The 20348-nt window shown below is 39.2% G+C and overlaps 2 protein-coding genes across 4 annotated transcripts in view; both read left to right on the forward strand.

Annotated features, from left to right (window-relative positions):
• LOC129439427 (uncharacterized) overlaps positions 1–20348 on the forward strand; it is a 148020-nt gene that overhangs the window by 60074 nt on the left and 67598 nt on the right. The window lies entirely within an intron of this gene.
• Positions 9676–18914, forward strand: LOC141358763 (uncharacterized). The gene is made up of 9 exons (XM_073860336.1): positions 9676–10142; positions 12206–12266; positions 13328–13783; positions 13951–13998; positions 14536–14880; positions 15004–15072; positions 15294–15644; positions 15866–15919; positions 16910–18914. The coding sequence occupies exons 2-9, from the start codon at positions 12242–12244 to the stop codon at positions 18145–18147; spliced, it is 2586 nt and encodes an 861-aa protein (XP_073716437.1). The 5' UTR covers positions 9676–10142; positions 12206–12241; the 3' UTR covers positions 18148–18914.

The raw sequence follows: 20348 nt of genomic DNA on the forward strand, positions 1-20348 counted from the left end.
ATTTTTGGAAGGATTACGAGACGATATCCAGGATGAGATTACCGTTCACGAGATTCCTCGCACTTTGGATTCACTGGTTGAGCTGGCTCTTCGCATTGAGAGTCGTATGTTGTATCGCAGCCAGCGCCAGTCACTTCGTCACCGGGTTTTTTCTGATGAGACCGTTACTTCTGTTTCTCATTCTAACCCTGTTAATCCTGCTGTCCCCAGCGAACCCATGCAACTTGGCAGAATGCGGCTCACACCTAAAGAGAGAGAGAGGAGACTCAGCAATGGACTGTGTCTGTATTGCGGGAGGTCTGGACATCTGGCGAGGAGCTGTCCGTTAAAAGCCAACGCCCACCGGTAGTTCCGGGAGTTCTGGTGGGCACTGCTGTGAACGAAATCTCCTCTTCTTCCTCCACGCATCTACCTGTCACAGTTTCTTTTGAGGGTACGGATTTTTTGTCGAGGGCTCTTGTGGATTCGGGAGCTGAAGGTAACTTTTTGGATGAGAGGACGGCTCGAGAGTGGGGACTTCCGTTTTGTAAACTCAGGATACCTCTGGCAGTATGGACACTTAAAGGACAACAGACTGCACAGGTCACTCATTGCACTCCACCCGTAAGTCTTTTTATTTCTGGTAATCACCGTGAAGAGATTGTGCTTTACCTTCTGCATGATTCATTATCTCCCATTATTTTGGGTCATGCATGGTTGGCACAGCACAATCCTCACATTGATTGGCAGCGTAATGTTATTTTGAGTTGGTCCTCTTCATGTCACGTGTCCTGTCTTGGTGCAGCTGTTTCGGGCTCTTCTTCTGTTTTTCAGGTTCCAGCGGTCGATCTTACTGGAGTCCCGGCGGAGTACGCTGATCTCTCTCAGGTGTTCAGTAAAGCCCGGGCCACTTCTCTGCCTCCTCACCGGTCATACGATTGTGCTATCGATCTCCTCCCAGGCACTTTTCCGCCTAAAGGTAGACTTTATTCTCTGTCTGCTCCTGAGAGAGAGGCTATGGATAGTTACATTAATGATGCTCTTCGCGCCGGTCTCATTCGTCCCTCTACCTCTCCAGCTGGAGCAGGGTTCTTTTTTGTTAAAAAGAAAGACGGCTCTCTGCGTCCGTGCATAGATTACAGAGGGTTAAATGACATTACTGTTAAGAATAGGTATCCCCTACCTTTAATGTCTACAGCCTTTGAATTGCTGCAGGGAGCTCGTGTTTTCACCAAATTGGATCTACGCAACGCTTACCATCTTGTGCGTATTAGAGAGGGAGATGAGTGGAAGACAGCATTTAATACCCCGTCCGGACATTTTGAATATTCCGTTCTGCCGTTCGGGCTTTGTAACGCCCCTTCTGTCTTCCAGGCTCTGGTCAACGACGTGTTGAGAGACATGATTAATAAATTTGTCTTTGTGTATCTCGATGATATTCTCATCTTTTCTCCCTCTTTACAGATACACACTCAACACGTTCGCAGAGTTTTACGGCGTCTGCTTGAGAATCAGTTATTTGTTAAGGCGGAGAAGTGCGATTTTCATAAGGAGTCAGTTTCGTTTTTGGGTTTTGTTATCGCCGCCGGAGAGATACGTCCGGACCCAGTTAAGATTAAGGCGGTAGCCGAGTGGCCGATTCCCGACTCACGTAAAGCGTTGCAACGTTTTCTGGGTTTCGCCAATTTTTATCGGCGGTTCATCAGAAATTTCGGTCAGATTGCTAAACCGCTTACTGCCCTCACCTCCACTAAGGAGAGTTTTTTCTGGAATCACGATGCTCAGGAGGCCTTTGATAAGTTAAAGGTCCGGTTTATCTCTGCTCCTGTGCTTTCTTTTCCAGATCCTAAGGCTCAGTTTATTGTTGAGGTGGATGCATCTGATGTCGGGGTAGGCGCCGTCCTTTCTCAGCGGTCCTCTAAGGACGGGAAGGTGCACCCTTGCGCCTTTTTCTCCCATAGGTTAAATCCCACTGAACGAAACTATGACATAGGTAATCGGGAGTTGTTAGCGGTCAGACTGGCTTTGGGTGAGTGGCGTCATTGGTTGGAGGGTCCCTCGGAACCCTTCCTGGTCTGGACGGATCATAAGAATCTGGAATACATCCGTTCAGCCAGGAGGTTGAACTCGCGACAGGCTCGTTGGGCTCTCTTCTTTGACCGGTTTAACTTTACCCTCTCGTACCGGCCCGGTAGTAAGAACGTTAAGCCCGATGCTCTCTCTCGTTTGTTCGAGGGTCCCGATGCTGTGAGAGCCGAAACCATCCTTCCTGAAGGAGGGGTGGTTGGAGCTCTCCGCTGGGGAGTCGAACAGCGGGTGAGGGAGGCCGGACGAGGGGTAGAAGTGCCAGAAGGGTGCCCGGCGGGTCTGTTGTGGGTTCCGGCTGCACTCCGTTCCGAGGTCATCCGGTGGTGTCATGAGTCCAAGTTTGTCTGCCATCCAGGAATTCGGAGAACGTTGCTTACCGTCCGTCAACGTTTTTGGTGGCCCTCTATGAGTCAGGATGTCAGACAGTTTGTATTGGCCTGTCAGGTTTGCGCACGCTGTAAAACCTCTCATCAGTCACCTGTTGGTCTGCTTAATCCCCTTTCTGTTCCCTCCCGCCCTTGGTCACACATAGCCGTAGATTTTGTTACCGGCTTACCTTTATCTAAAGGCAACACCGTGGTTCTTACGGTGGTGGATCGCTTCTCCAAAGCGGTTCATTTTATTCCCCTGCCCAAGCTTCCCTCTGCCAAAGAGACGGCCCAGGTATTAATTGAACACGTTTTTCGGTTACATGGTTTGCCTACTGACGTGGTATCTGATAGGGGTCCTCAATTTGTTTCCCGGTTTTGGCAAGAGTTCTGTAGACAGATCGGTGCCACTGCCAGCTTGTCTTCAGGTTATCATCCGCAGAGCAACGGCCAATGTGAACGTGCTAATCAGGATCTCGGTCAAGCCCTCCGCTGTCTGACATCGCGATATCCGAATTCTTGGTGCCAACAACTTCCCTGGGTAGAATACGCTCATAATTCCCTGCCTGTTTCATCTTCCAATATGTCCCCGTTTAAAGCCTCGATTGGTTATCAGCCCCCTCTTTTTCCCTCTCAGGAACCCGATGCGGTGGTTCCGTCTGCTCTAGCTTTTGTTCGGCGTTGCAAGCGCACTTGGAACAGAGCTAGGTCAGCCTTGTTATTGGCAGCGAGACGAACCAAGGCCGCGGCCGATCGTCACCGGCGACCTGCCCCTCGTTATATTTGCGGGCAGAAAGTATGGCTTTCGTCCAAGGATCTGCCTCTCCGGGAGCCTTCTCGCAAACTTGCTTCTCGGTTCCTTGGGCCATACACTATCACTAAGGTCGTTAGTCCGGTGGCGGTTAGGCTCAGATTGCCTCCTGCTCTCGGTCGGGTTCACCCGGTTTTTCATGTGTCTAAGATTAAACCTGTGATTTTTTCCCACATTAACCCTGTTCCCTCTGCTCCTGCTCCTCCTGCACCCCGACTAGTGGACGGGTCTCCTGCTTACACTGTCAGGAGATTACTAGATATGCGTCGTCGGGGCAGAGGTTTTCAATATTTAGTTGACTGGGAGGGGTATGGTCCGGACGAGAGGTGTTGGGTACCGGCCCGGGATATTCTGGACCCTGGCCTGATCGAAGACCTCCGTCGGCGACAAGGTAGGCCCCTTCCTGGACCGCCTTGAGGCGGTCGTTGGGAGGGGGGTACTGTCACGAATTCGGTTTGGTCGATTGCTTTGCTTTGGGTTTTTGTGTTGTGTCTGTGTGTGTTCTTATTTTGACAGCTTTCATGTGCGCGCCGTTTCACTCGGGTGCTCCTCCCTTCACTCATCATTCTCACCTGCGCCCGCACCTGATGGTAATTATTTCTCCCTCTCGGTTTGGTATTTAATTCCCCTCTTCCTGCAGTTCTCTGCGAGTCCGTTGTCATTTGTTTATCGCCATTCTAGTCTTGCCCTGTTTATTTGTTTTTCTAGTCTAGTTTTTGCTTGTGCATTCTGTCGTGTTTTTGCCCGTGCTGCCTGGTGTGCTTTTGTATTTTTCTCTGCTTCAGGATTACGCTCTGTGTTCCTCTGCTGTGTTGGACTGTGATTGACAGATCTTCAGGACTGGCGCTGTCCAGTGGTGCTTGCTGACCATACTCGCTGCTTGTTCAGAGACACTATTGACTGTTTGCTACTATCTGCTCTCCCTGCGGTTTACAGCGAGTTTTTCTCGTAGTGTTGGTATTGTGGATTATCTTACCATTGTAATCTACCACTACTTCTCCCTGTTTTAATACAGAGTTGTCTTCACGTTGGTTACGATCAGCGATCTCATCACCCTGTCTACGCGCAGCGGAGCTCGTCACAGTTGGAAGCTAGCGAGTGTCAGAAATCAAGCATCACCGCGCTGTCCATTCGCCTGTCAGCTACAGCAGAGATTTTTTCACCCTGTCATCAAGCAGCGGATACGTTCCTGATTCAGCAGAGATTTTTTCACCCTGTCACCAAGCAGTGGATACGATTTTGCAGAGATATTTTTCACCCTGTCATCAAGCAGCGGATACGTTCCTGATTCAGCAGAGATTTTTTCACCCTGTCACCAAGCAGTGGATACGATTTTGCAGAGATATTTTTCACCCTGTCATCAAGCAGCGGATACGTTCCTGATTCAGCAGAGATTTTTTCACCCTGTCACCAAGCAGTGGATATGTACACGATTTTGCAGAGATATTTTTCACCCTGTCTTCAAGCAGCGGATACATTCACATCTGAGCTCTCCAGCTAGACTCTTTACATATTTTTCACCCTGCTCTTTCAGCAGCGGATCTCCTCTCTCTCTCTCTCTCTGTTTTGGTGACTTATTAAACACATTGCAATTGGATCCTTGTCTGTTGTTTTTTCCTGACACCTTCATAACTTAAGCTCATAAGTAGCACCATGAAACAAAATAATATGATAACATAATAATAAACATGTTTTGACAAAAATGTTAAAAAATTGATCAATCTCATTTTGCAACGAAACTCTTCATATAATGAATGAGAAATGCTGATCAAGAATATCAACTTATCAACTTTTCCAAATTCATCTGTATGCTTTTAACCATTAGAATGATTTGACCTGAAATAATCATGTAGTTTGCTATGCAATGTTAAAGTCAAATTATTGCTGCATGTTAAGCTGTAAGCAGAGCAGCTAATAAATCATAGAAAAGGTGTCACTTCTGCAATTGAAACTACAAACAATTATTCAGTAAAAGAACTTTGACTGACTTCAACTTTGACTCCTGGTTTTTCTTCTCATACTGTTTATGGGTCTTAACTGTAATATTCCCCTTACGCTAGACATCAAGTTTATCACTTTAAAAAGTCTTCTGAGATTTAAAAAATATTGTTGTTTTTTATGACAAATAACTTGTTTATCATTTAAAAGTTGTAATAAATAACACTAATCCTATCTACTCAATAAAATTATGGCAACGGATTACAAAAATGTTAGTAAATAAATACAACAATATTTACATTTTATGATTTGTAAGCTTATATGTCGTTTTAAATAGCAATAAAAATAATTCCCTATACGGTTAAAACTTTTACTAAAATGTATTTTTTGTGTGTAACGTCATTTTATTTGTTTATGTCACATAAAATGTTCTCGACGTATTTTTTAATGAATACCTTTAGAGCAATGGTCAAAGAAAGTGAAAGTGAAAGTGAAATTGCTTCTCATTCCTGACAGCTCTTCAACAAGCAGACAGACACAGAAGATGGCCGCGTTGCGCGGGGTAAGTCATTTATTTCTTTTCCTTCAGTCATTTTCAGGATTTTAAAATATTCCACTGGATGACTTTACATTTTCATTTGTTAATGTGGTTTGAAGATTTTAGGTGTATTTTCATATACTGGATATGTGCGGTTGTTACTGTGTAACTTGCGCAATACTGAACACTACCTAGGGAATGTCAACGCAGGCAACGATTGTAGGCTATATGCACAATTCTCTAAGCTGCTAATTCAAGATGTAGTATTTTCTCATCCTTTTCAAAAATTTCACTCAAATCAAACCATTTAAAATGTATTTATATAGCGCTTTTTACAATATTATTTATACATTTCTATTGTTTTTGTATGGTTTCTGATTGCCCTTAAAACACCAAGCTGCTGTTACTATCCTGTTATTAACTGCATTTAATAAAGTAGCTTAAAAATTCCAACCGAAGACAATGAATTCACATCACACATAAAAGCTGTGTCACCTTGCTTTCGTTTTAAGCCAGATTGATCAGTTAGGAGAAAACAAAAAAACTATAGACACAGAGCACCTCCTAGTGGTCTTTTTTTACATAAACATACGGCATTGCTTCACAAGACTATTTAACCTTTTTTAGACTATATACAAAACTGGTGGAAAAAAGAAGTCATTCTACTGTTTTTTTCTCTCTTTTAAACCCAGAATATAAAATCTGTTGAAGCAGAATTTAAGGAAAAACTTAAAAATAGAGGTTTGAAACAAACAACCATTGATGAATGGGATGGCCGACTGGTGTTCTGCCCCATTGTTTCTCGTACTGGAACAGACATAAGTGCTGCATTGAGTCAACTTGTTAATGTTAAAGGTCACTTGCATTGTTAAAAGCTATATTCATAAATAAACATTAACTTTATCATTGATTTATGATCCAGACTGCACGTCTTTCACTTTCTTTTTAGTTGACAAACTAGTCCTCCTGGTGGTGCTCCATCACACGTTCGAGCCAGATAAAACTATACCAGACAGCAACACTGCTGTAAACAGAGAGAAGATATTTGCAGTGGACTGTCTGTTCAATGAGGATGACGGATTATTGCAATGTCAGAGGAATGAAGATGCAGTTAATGAAATTGCAAAATACCTATTATTTAACGGTAACACGCTACACTGAAGCTTTGATGCATTTTAGCATTTAATAATACATTTAAAAAATTGAACGTTGAAACTGTTAACATTATAGTTAATGCACCATGTTATGGTGAGCATGAACCAACATGAACAACTGCATTGACATAACAGTAACAAAGATTAAAAATGCTGCAAATGACATTGTTCATTGTTATGTTAGTTAATGCATTTACTAATGTTTACTAATGCAGCTTTATTGTAAAGTGTTATCAATGATAATGATCAATATATAAAATATAGCTGCAAAGCAGCGATGCCGGGGTCAAGCTAAAAAGGGCACAGAATGAAGTATTGGTTGATGACCGTCATGATTTAAGATTTAAGAAGTTTTCAGTAGATTAAGGCAAAAATAGCCATTTTTCAAATCTTGAGTGCTGTGCAGAAACAATGGGTTTTGTCTCAGGTCATGTTTGTGATGACACCCACCAAATTTGGTGTACGTATGATTAAGCAATGTGGAGATATAGCCTCAAATGACTTGACCACTAGGGGGCACTGCACCGAAACAATAGATGTGACTCAGGTCATGATTGTGATGACATCCACCAAATTTGATATACATACAATTAAGCAATGTTGAGATATAGCCTCAAATCACTTGACCACTGGGGGCACTGCACCGAAACAATAGATGGTGCCTCAGGTCATGATTGTGATGACACCCACCAAATTTGATATACATACAATTAAGCAATGTTGAGATATAGCCTCAAATCACTTGACCACTGGGGGCACTGCACCGAAACAATATGGTGCCTCAGGACATGATTGTGATGACAAATACAAATTTGGTGTACATACGATAAAGTGATCTGGAGATAAAGCCTCAAAACTCTTAACCAGTAGGGGGCACTGAAAAGTTTACAAGGGCTTTCAAAAAATGTCACTGATGAACTAGGTGGTCCTGTAACAAAACATCCCATACACCCTCAGTTCATGACATTTACAAGTTGTGAAACATTCACCTATTCATACAGTGTCAGCCACACAAGAGCCATTGAGCTCATCGGGAGCATTTGGGGTTAGATGTCTCACTCATGGACACCTCATCACTTGGTCAGGTGGAGCTGGGATTTGAACCACTAACCTTCCGATTAGTAGACAACCTACACTAACCACTGAACCACTGCCAACACACACATCAATGTGCAAAACCTTTGCGAAGATATAGCCTCAAATCCATTTTCGTGCTCGCCATCATATTTGTTGATGTGCTATACAACAACTGACAATAACTTTTTGTCTAGAGTCTAGATTGTGTGTACCAAATCCAAGCAAATCAAACAAACGCGTAGCAGGAGTTTTGAAAAAGTTGGTATGCTTTGTTATTGAACATGGCAGACAGAAAACGTTTTGATATCGTTTGACTCGGCATGCCTCAAGGAATCTAACAATTGCACTTTCATGAATTTAGACTCAATTTTGCAGTAGTGATAAGCAAAAAAAAAATCACTTTTCAATGACTGTTATGAAATATAACAGCTGGGGATAGGTGTCTTGCTCATGGACATCTTGACACTTGGTCAGGTGGAGCTGGGGTTTGAACCACCAACCTTCCAATTTGTAGACAACCTACACCAACCCCTGAACCACTGAACCACTGCCAATGTGCAAAACTTTTGCGAAGATATAGCCGCAAATCCATTTCGGCATGCTCATCAGCATGCTCACACTAGGTGGCGCTGTACCGAAACTTTGCACGCACGCTCAGGTCATGACTGCCATCAAACTACCAAATCTCGTGTGAATATGTGTAACTTTGGCGAAGATACAGCCTCAAATCCGTTTGTTCCCACTCACGTAAAATTCGTTGACGCGGTGTACGGAAACGGATTGGCGAATCGACACGATTTCCATAACTTTTTGCCATGTGTATCTCTAGATGCTACACACCCATTCTTTACGCAAATTGGACAAAAGCTCTAGGACGAGTTCGAAAAAGTAGGTTTTACAAACAATTCAAAATATCGAAATAATTAGCATGACGGAAATGATGTCATATGGTGCAATCGAATTGGCATGAGCCAAGGAATCAGAAGAAACAAGAATTGCGTTTCTATGACTTACGGGCCAGCAGTTATAACTAAAAATGTAAGTGAAAATTTGGACTGTTGGTGGCGCTATCGGGTTTGACATAGACACTCCAAATTTGGTGTGGGGACTATTTGGAATGTCCTCTTTGAGTGTGCCAAATTTCATAACTTTCCTACAAAAAAAGTTAAAATTCAAGATGGCCGACCACCAAAATGGCTGACCGAAAACCTTTTGGTATCGTTTGACTCGGCATGCCTCAAGGAATCTAACAATAGCACTTTTATAATTTTAGACTCAAGTTTGCAGTAGTTATAAGCAAAAACAGCAATTTTTCAAATCTTGTGAACACTAGGTGGCGCTGTGACGAAACTGGGCACGCACCCTCAGGTCGTGACTGCCATCAAAACTACCAAGTTTCGTATGAATACGCTTAACTTTGGCGAAGATACAGCCTCAAATCCGTTCTTTTTTCTACGTAAAATTTGTTGACATGGTATACGGAAGCAGTTGGCGAATCATTACGAATTCCATAACTTTTTGCCCTGAGTGTCCCTAGATGCTACACACCCATTCTTTAAGCAAATTGGACAAAAGCTCTAGGACGAGTTCGAAAAAGTAGGTTTTACAAACAATTCAAAATATCGAAATAATTAGCATAACGGAAATGACGTCATATGGTGCAATCGAATCGGCATGAGCCAAGGAATCAGAAGAAACTAGAATTTTATTATATAAAAATTATATATTTATTATATATTGGCAGTTATAACCAAAAATGTAAGTGAAAATTTGGACTGTTGGTGGCGCTATCAGGTTTGACATAGACACTCCAAATTTGGTGTGGGGACTATTTGGAATGTCCTCTTTGAGTGTGCCAAATTTCATAACTTTCCTACGTACGGTTCTATGGGCTGCCATAGACGCAATGGCGGAAGAAGAAGAAGAATAGAAAATAATAAGAAGAAGAAGAAAACCCATTCTGGGCTTGACCCCTAAAAAACAATTTACAATTAGCCATTTTTTTTTCAGTTTTAATGGAAATGTCATTATTAATTTTAAAATGAAGTTTATTTGTTATACTTTTTGCAAAATCTTTTTGGTTTTTGGTTGTTGGAATCCTTATTCATTTCACTTATTGGTTTCTTATACTCCTGAAAAAAGGGTTAGGCAGTGGGGATCTTGACACGTACAATGTACAAACAGAAAAGGTAAGAGAAGATTACTTTTCAAATGATACAAAAAAGTTTTTCCACACTTTGCCATAAAAACAGCATCTGACATAATCACACTGACCTCACTTCTCTGTAACCAATCACTTGTCTGTCGTTCTGTAAAAAATTGTTGGAATTATGTTGATAGTAAACACAATGCCTGATTCAGCTGCATTCAGAAAAATAGCCTGTACTTAGTATTAGGAATTTGCATACAGTATACATACAGTTAATAGATAATGAATTTACTGTGCTTTAAATGTATTTATTTAATATTGAATTATAATAATAGTGTCAAAAATAGTTTGTATTATAATAATGAATTATATTAATATTTTCATATGTCCATATTAACTATAGATCCTTGATATATTTTTATAAGCACCCAGTGAGCAAGGTTGGGTGAAACCAGGCTCGGTTACACTGTCACATAAAATGGTCAAAATGTTCACGTAGCTGTCACTGGGACGTTGCCTTTTAAAAAGTACACCTTTGCACCTAAAGATTAGTCTCTCAGATGTACATACTGTACTGTGTTGATACCAAAGAGTTAGAGCCCTGCAAGCCCTTCGGGGCCCGACAGGGTAAGCCTATGTGGGCCGGGCTCGGGCCGTTTTTTTTATAGACCGGGCTCGAGTCGGGCTCTGGCTTATTTTACCGTCTCTCCTCATTGTGTGTGTGTGTTTGCGTGTGTAGCAGAGACAGCGCGTATCTGAGTCGAAGAGCGCGCATCCGAGAGAGAGAGAGCACGCATTAAAGAGCGCGCATCAGAGAGAGCTTAAAAGTGATTGATATTGGTCTCGGGTCGGGTCGGGTTCGGGCTGAAAAAATTGCAGGCATTGTCTGGCTGGGGTGGGGTAGGGCTTGATCACTATGGGCCAGGGCTGATTAGGGCTGGAGTTTTTGGCCCGTGCAGGGCTCTACAAAGAGTGCATATTAGTACCTCAAAGGTACGCGTTACTACCTCAAAGGGACATACTGGTATCAAAAGTATACATATCTGTACCTAAATGGTACATATTAGGACCTTTTTAAAGGGTACTGCTTTGTGACACCTGGACTATTTTTTAACAGTGCAGGCTGGCCAGTTCTTTTTTGTCTGTATTCGCTTGGCAAGTCATGATGTAAAGAATAATTTCCAGGTCCAAACCTTCACACGCTTCATATAAGACTACAATCTCAACAGCCATTTATGAGCAGTATATATTCATATCACACATTTAAGCTAGATTTTTATAAACACAGTACTTTAAAGGTGTCGTAGAATGTAAAACTGTAATTAGGCATAGATGAATAATATGGAGTTCTGTACATGGTAATGACATATCGTGAGCCTCAATCACTATTGTTTCCTCGTTCTTATGTCAACCTTGTGCATGCAAGACCACTGAAAAAGAGGCCAATCTCAAAATAACACAGACTGTGATGTTACAGTTGAGATGTATGCCTCCCTAAATTAAATTAATTACAATGTTGTTACAATGCTAAAAACAAAGTTGTGATTGCTAATGAGTTTATAGGGTGACCATACGTGCCATTCTTCCCAGATACGTCCTGTCCAGGATTTCGGTGCGTCTTCCGGAAGTTGTATTTGTTGACCGCATACGCCATTCAGTTAAAAACATAAGACATAAAATCATAGTTTCATTCTTACCTTAAAATGTAACGGTTGTTTTTCTGTAATAATAATAATAATAATCCTGACGTATGCATTCGACAAATACGACTTCCGGAAGATGCACCAATATCCAGGACAGGACGTGTCCGGGAAGAATGACATATATGGTCACCCTATGAGTTTATGCTAAGTTCTAGTTTTTCTTTAGTTTTATAGCACACGCTGAGTGATATAGTTTGCTCCATCTAATGGACCGTTGGACTAGGAAGTTGTGTGATGTCAGACTTAACAAGTGGGTAGCGTGAACAGTGTCTGTATACATCATGCTGCAGTACACTGATAAGATGTATTTGACTGAACAACATATAACACTGTAAACAATTTCATGTTTGCATCAATTACAATTCTCAAATGCTTCAGAGTATTTTCTTTCTTTCCACAGGTGGACAGAACATGTACTGAAGAGGAAATCATACAAATGGAATATTCTGTTCTTGTGGCAGGTAAGTAATGAATTTTGAATGTTTTAATACTTAAATTATTTAAAGCTAATAAATGTAAAGACAAGTGAAAATTACAATTATTTATATATTATAGGGCAGCTGAATAATTTGTGGATGATTACTAAAAATATAGAAGAATATTTCAAATTGTGTGCAAATTTGGACATGGATGCTATTGCTTTTTTAGAAATCATCCATTATAATTTTACTGGAACAACAAGCTATTACACAGACTTTTAGGGTCATTTACTTATTCTTTTTCTTTCACATTTTAGAACATTGCTAATTCATCAAAACTAAAATGTAACATTGGAAATGATGTAATAAATGTACTCCCGATACTTAAAGGCGGAGTCCATGATGTTTGAAAAACGCGTTGGAAAAGGAGACGGGCCGACTACCAAAACACACTTATAGCCAATCAAATCAAATCAAATGCCGGGTTGCGTATGTGTGGGGCGGGTCTATCAACAGAAGGTCCAGATTCTATTGGGGTAGGGGCGTGTTTGTTTAGGTGATTTCAAATATCAACATTGGCTTTCAAACATCATGGACTCCGCCTTTAATCAAACAACTTTTTGAGTCTCACACTCCGATGCACAGTATTTACACAGTGTTAAATTCCCATGCTGGATGTTTTCACTTGGTTATTCAAGTCAATTTCCTGATGAAAAACTGAAAATGTTGACACAATTGTATTTTTGTGAAGAAAAATAAATAGCAACATTCAAGCATACAACATTTCAGTCTTTGACTGGTAGTAGGAGGGACCTCATATCAATAGTCATATCAATAGTACCACCATTTGATTGGCTTTTTACATTTGTCAGTGCACCCTATACACCCTAAAAACCACCTCACAATGCCCTAGCAACCTCCCTTAACCCCACTGCAAAAACACAGAAAAACACTAAATGCCCTTAGCATCTTAGTGACTGCATAGCTATGTGCTGAAAACTATCCATAACATAGCACTATGTGTTCAAATTTGAATAGAAAAGAACTGTACTGTTAATATGCACACAATTAGTTATTTTTGTACATTTCTGTATTTACTGCAGAGTTGATGGCAAAATACAAGAGTCCTGAAGATTTTAAAAACTTCATAACTGAAAAGGATGCAAAGATTAAACATCTTGAGGAGCAAAGAGAAAGCCTTCTTTCAGAAAAAGATAAAATCATACAGGACAAAGCTAATATGTCCCAGAAGCTTGAAATAAAGGACATGGCATTAAAGGAAAATGACAGACATCTTAAAGACATGAATGATAAACTGCTACAAACAACTAAAGAGCTTAAGGAGAAACAGAATCAGCTTGAGGAGAAAGAGACACAAATTGACAATATGAAAAAACTGATGAGTGAGAAAGAGAGACTTCTGGAGAACACAAGCAAAGAACTAGAAACCAGTAAACATCAACTGGAAACACTGGGAAATGAACTAGATGAAAAGAAAACTAAATTCACTTATCAGGAGAAAACACTGCAAGAACACAAACAACAGCAGAAACAATCTGGTGAATGTCTGAATTATGATCAAATTATTGTAATGGAGAGATTTTCAGTCAATATTCAGTTTTTATTTTTTATTTCTATGTTTCTGCATTCATTTGATATAAATCTTAACATGTGACCCTAAATGACTTTAACATAAATTTAATCTCGAGCTGTTTTTATTTTTCAGGTCAAGAAATCAAAAACCTGCATTCTAAACTAGAAAGACTGAAAAACGGTACGTCTTCAGGGATTTTTTCTTCTGGCCCAATTGGTGATCCAGTGATTCAGATTTTTACTTGCCCTGCCAAAATCTGATTAATAAACAAATTTGATATGTTTTGTAAACTGGATCAAGTTAAACGATCTAATTTAAATAAATTATAAACCTGACGTTTTTCTTCTCATGAACACTCACAAGTCTTTCATTAATTGTACCACTATTTGTTCCTCCCTGCAAAATAATAATTATATTTGAAGATAAATAAGTTTGCACAAATGAGTTTGCTGTGATGTAGAATTTTAGGACAAAAGCCTCCAATATGCAAAATATTTGCTCACAATTTACAACATTTAGCTGTTGCTGAAACATTAAGATGCATTGAGAATTATTTTGAAATAGGACGTTCACTCCGATAATGTAATTGAATAATTGAGAGCTCATTTTCACCCCATACTGTACACTTTCAGTCATAGCATATTTAGCATTTAAACAATCAGTAAATATACAAGGAATAAAGTTAGTTTATATCTGAAATTTTTGTCTCTCTCTCAGAGTTGGAACATTTGGAAGATACTGAGAAACTTCTAGATGAAAGAGAGACACAAATTAAAGATCTTGAGAAGAGCAAAGAAATGGCTTTAGAGGAGAAGGACAAACTTCTAAAAAAATCAAATGATAAACTATTACAAACAACCAGAGAGATTGAAGAAAAAAATAAACTGATGAGTGAGAAAGAGAGACTGCTGGAAAACACAGTCAAAGAACTGGAAACCAGTAAATATCAGCTGGAGACACTGAGAAATGAACTACAGGAGATGAAGACACAACTGGATGAACAAAAAAATAAATTCACTCATCAAGAGAAAATACTACAAGAACACAAACAACAACAATCTGGTGAGTGTCTGAATTATGATCAAATTATTTTAAAGGAGAGATTTTCAGGTCAATATTCAGTTTTATTTAGAATCAGATACATGTTAAACATACATGTAATATTAAGCTGTTTTTATTTTTCAGATCAAGAAAACAAAAATCTGCATTCTGAACTAGAACGACTGAAAAGTGAGTTATCTACACATTTATCTGGTGAGTCTTCAGTGCTATCCTGGCCAAGTAAAAATCCTGCCAATTTTTTTTCTCTTTGCTAAATCAGGCCAGTGGTTAAGTATTTTACTTACCCTAACAAAATACACATTAGGGAAAAACTTTTTCAGTTATAGTTTATTTAGCATTTAAACAATCAATGAATACACTGTACAAGAGATAAAGTTAATTTGTTCATGATTGAATTATTGTTTCTCTTGCAGAGTTGAATGAAAAAGGCAAACGTTTGAAAGATACTGAGAAACTTTTAGTTGAAAGAGAAGCACAGATTAAAGATCTTGAGAAGAGCAAAGAAACGGCTTTAGAAGAAAAGGACAAACTTCTAAATAAATCAAATGATAAACTATTACAAACAACCAGAGAGATTGAGGAAAAACAAACAGAAATTGAAGAAAAAAATAAATTGATGAGTGAGAAAGAGCGACTGCTGGAGAACACAGTCAAAGAACTGGAAACCAGTAAACATCAAGTGGAGACACTTAAAAATGAACTACAAGAAAATAACAGCAAACTACAACTACTGCTGGAGGAAAACAAACTACTGAAGAGTTCTGGTAAGAAATCTCTGATTGGGGGTGAAAGTTAAGCATGGTCAAAAATGAATTACTGAAAAATTACTTTATTTTATATAGTTGGTTTGTGTTACAAATATTATGGATGTCCAACTTCATGCCAGAAAGAAAAACAAACATTTGTAATAACTCAATATTATGTCAGGCTTTAAATGTAATGTTAGTTACATAATGTCATGTAACGTTTGTTCAATTGTAACCAGTCTCAACAGCACCCATAAGAAGAAAAAACAGCATGGAGAAGAATCCTCCAACGAGTGAGTTCATTATGAAACAATACAGCAGAACTTTATTAAAGGGACACTTCACCCATTTGGATTAATCTTTGTATAGTTAGAACCCCAGTCATGTTTTTGAATGGTTGTGCATTGTTTCCTCAGTTGCCACTGAGACAGGAGAAATACAGATTTCAGTGCTGCACTTCCTTCTTTCAATGATGTAAAAATCATCATTTTGCATCATTGAAAGAAGGAAGTGCTATATCTTTGTTGAGGGAGTGAGACTACAAACACCCCTTTTCTTGGTCAAATAGGCACCAAATTCAAAATGTATGTTACATTTCAACTACAAATATGACGCACTTTCAATAAAGATTAATGTTTCTGTGGGTGAAATGCTCCTTTAAGCCCTTTTCACACAGACATTCCGGAAAATGCATCCTGGATTGTTTAATTTTTGTTCATCCACACTGCCAATGATTTGCTGGCATCTGCAAGGTCCCGGAAAGACACGTGACCTGTTTAAATTCCTGCCCTCTCTTCTACGCAGCATCTAAAGTTTGCTTATTATTTATTATTTCTTTCTCCAAAACCACTCACATGCATTTTTATTTATGATAAGACTATTAAGGAGTGCATTCTATGCTGGTGAATGATCTCAGCTTCAGACTGTATATTTGATGAGCTCCCTGATCTCTGCTTTAATCCAGTTTGCAGATCACTTTTATGCTGCTGAGGGATGATGCGCACATCCTCACTACAACACGCCCATTACGGCATTGTTTCGACTTCTTGTTCACACAGAGGGTTTTCCGGGTATTACTAGGTCCTCTTTCTGGCAATGATCCCAAAAGATTTACAGGACGTGTTTGCGTTCACACAAAAGCTTGTCTGGCAATTTTATGAGTATTTTCATGGGCCAAAGGTCTGTGTGAATGGGGTTGTAGGGAACATTTAGTTTGGGGAATACAAATAATACAGACATATTAGCCATTGATCAATCAGATTGTTATCTTCTCTGTTTTCTAGTGAGTGGAGAAACAGCTTCAGTGTTGGTTTCTGGATCAGAGCTCAGGTTGGTTCTGCTGGGGAGTGCTGGATCTGTGAAGAGTGCATCAGTAAACATCATCCTGAACAGAGAGAAGAAGATCCAGACTGATACATCAACAGAGATCCAGCAGAGTGAGAGCAGACAGGGGGAGGTGAATGGGAAGCAGGTGACTGTGGTGGAAACTCCTGACTGGTTTTGCTCTGGTCTCTCTCTGGAGGAGGTGAGAGAGGATGTGAGACTCTGTGTCCGTCTGTCTGCTCCAGGACCTCACGCCTTCCTCCTGATCATACCAGTACAACAATCTACTGGAGTAGAGAGAGCAATGCTGGAGAAAATGGAGGAGATTTGGGGTGACAGATGCTGGAGGAACACCATGATCCTTTTTACTGTCACTGATGAAGAACAAAAGAAGAACATTGAGGATTTTGTCCAGTCAGGGAATCAGGAGGTCCAGAGACTTGTAGAGAAATGTGGGAACAGGTTTCACTGTCTCAACATTCATCAGAGTGGAGATGATTCACAGATCTCAGAGCTGCTGGAGAAGATTGAGAAGATGATGGAAGGAAACACAGAGAGATTTTACAGCAGTGAGATCTACCTGGAGATTGAGTCTCAGATCAGAGCGATGGAGAGAAAGATTATGAGAGACAGAGAGGAGAGAAAAGAGAGAGAGGAAAGAGAGATAAAAGAAAAAATAGAAAAGGAGGTGCAGAGGTCCCTGAAAAAGATAGAGGGAGTGATTGAGGAACATGAAGGAGATATTCAACACCTTTCTGAGAGAACAAGTGAACTAGAGAGACAGATGACAGAAGAAAAAGATGAAGAGAAGAAGAAAGAACTAAAGAAAGAGTTGGAAAAAGAGAGGGAGAAGAGATCAAAGCTGGAGAGAAAGATTAACAAACTGAAAGATCAGAGAGAGAGAGAAAAGGTTGAGCTGGAGGAGAAACACAGACAGGAGATGGAGGAGATCAAGCAGATGTATGAAGGAGAGATGAGGGTGGAGACAGAGAGAAACCTCATGAAGATCATCCTACCTGAACTCCAGAGAAACATTTTGGAATCAAAGTCAAAGATGCAGGACGAGTTTAACAGACAGATGGAGGAGAAGAACAGACAGATGGAGGAGAAGAACAGAGAGATAGAGACACTCAATGACAATTATTCAAAAGTATGGGACCTTTATGAGTCGGCAATGAAGCAAAACGTTCAAGAATAAAAAAAATTAGTAATTAAGAATTAAATATTAGTTAACAAAAATGAGTGTGTGACACATAGCACAACTCATCTAAAGTATTCTCACGTTTTAGTGAGTTTTACTGAAAATCTCTGAAATTCTCAAGCCAAAGAGATGATAATGGACAAGAAAGGGTTAATGGGTTAATGTGGAGGCAGACATACACTGATTCATTCTTCTGTGTGGATGTCCAACCCAATCTCATGGCAATATGTTTATATTTTTATAAACATGCCTAGTTCGTATTTGTACAATCTGTTTTCATCCCTGTGGCATTGTTTGCAGCTTGGTTTCAGTAAATCTTTTGCACTGCACTCAAAAAAAAAAAAAACGTTTGCCAATTTTACTTAATCGTTTCATGTTGTGATTACTTAAAAACATCAATTTAACAACGTGAACTTAATTTAATCTAGTTCATTTACCAAAAAAGTGCGTCTTTTCAACGTTGCATAAAAATTATTTGTTCAGCCAACATAACGTTGCATAAAAGTAACAGATTAATCAAACCAATACAGACTTGTATCTCATTGGCTGAGGATTTTGCAGTGTATTGCGGATAATTGTTGTTCTGGCACCCTCTTGCAGAAGTGTAGCACCATAGGTATGTGAGTAATAAGTGTCCAAATATGATTCAATGAATTTGTTCTGATATATTTTAGAACAAAACAAACAAATAAACTGTTTGAAATAACATTACATTTATGTTTGTGATATGTTTGAAAAACTGTAATTAAAAAAGGTCTATATGATGAGTTGTATTGAGCAGCTGCACTTTGATTGATTGATTTTATGTTGTGGACTTATTAAATCCTAAATAAAGGAGAAGGAGTTTATAAAATGGAGTTATTCAAATTTTTTTGTCATCATTAATTAAATTTTTCTTGTACAATTAACTCAGTTGTTGTTTGTTGACTCTACTGAGGTTTGTTAAGTTTACTTAAACTTCTTTTGTAAAATTAACTAAATTATTGTTTGTTGAGATTACTTAAACAAATTGTGTGGACCCTGTTAACATTTTTTTTTTTTTATTAAACCCAACATTTCATTTTGTTTGAGTGTGGGGTGTGAAATAACATTAACATTCCTGGTCAAGAAAACAATTTAATTGCGCATTGAGAAGCAGTCTATGATCCATGCATTTCTGTAAACATCAAAAGGATCTGTGGGTTTGGCTGTATGATGCACGTTTATGTTACAGAATAAAAAATTGCAGGCAGGTGAGTTTGATCAGGATTAAGGGGGTCGCACACCGGATGAGAAGCGCTGCGTCATGAATCATGAAAAAAAATAGAACACACATTATTTTCTATGAATGTACAAACACTGGTGGCGTCTTGTTTTCAGCTAACAATTAAATAAAATCAATAATCCAAGGCACTTGAATATTATTGAAAAAAATAAAAGCATTTATTTCATCAAGGCTTTAATATTTTAAAACTAGGTGACACTTTTGCACACCTATGCAATACTTTTTCTACTCCTTCTTGTCATGTACAGCTTAACCAGGTTGATCACACTCCCTGATGAAAGCTAGACTGATTTAACACCAACCGTTTTTTAATTTTCATATTTTTATGATCAGTGGTGTCATGACAATTTCTAAGGTTGCTGTATGAAAAAATTAACCTTTTAATGAACTCTTTCGCCGCCATTGACAAGTTAACAAGTTTTTTACGTCAATCCATAAGTCATTGACAAAAGTGCAATAATCTCAGCTTTTTGTTCAAAATAAGGTATTTCTGAAGAAACTTACCCTGTTCTTTCACTTATTTCATTTCAAATTGGTGTTCAGTGTTAGACTTTGAGTGAAAAGCCTACAGATAATTTATGTGGATGCACATAAATATATTGCATACACACACACAAAGAAAAATATCATACAGAATAAAAACAAAGAGTTGCAAGCACAGACATATACTTTCTCTCATGCACATGCGCATACACACAGGCAGTATATTGTTGGTGAAAACCAGGAAAGGTTTAAGATGAGACAGAAGTATGCCGAGAATGTCTTTATCACTCATACACAGAAAAATTAATGTTTTCTATTTAAATTCTAGATTTTTACCATTATTTTTCATAGTTTAAAACTTCTGCTGCCTCCACTGATCTGACTTGTGTGATCAGAAAATAATCTGCAAAAGTGCATGAGACATAATATTGACATTTGTTTGACTAAACAT

Source organism: Misgurnus anguillicaudatus, chromosome 22, assembly GCF_027580225.2.
Source record: "Misgurnus anguillicaudatus chromosome 22, ASM2758022v2, whole genome shotgun sequence".
Taxonomy (NCBI): Eukaryota; Metazoa; Chordata; class Actinopteri; order Cypriniformes; family Cobitidae; genus Misgurnus; species Misgurnus anguillicaudatus.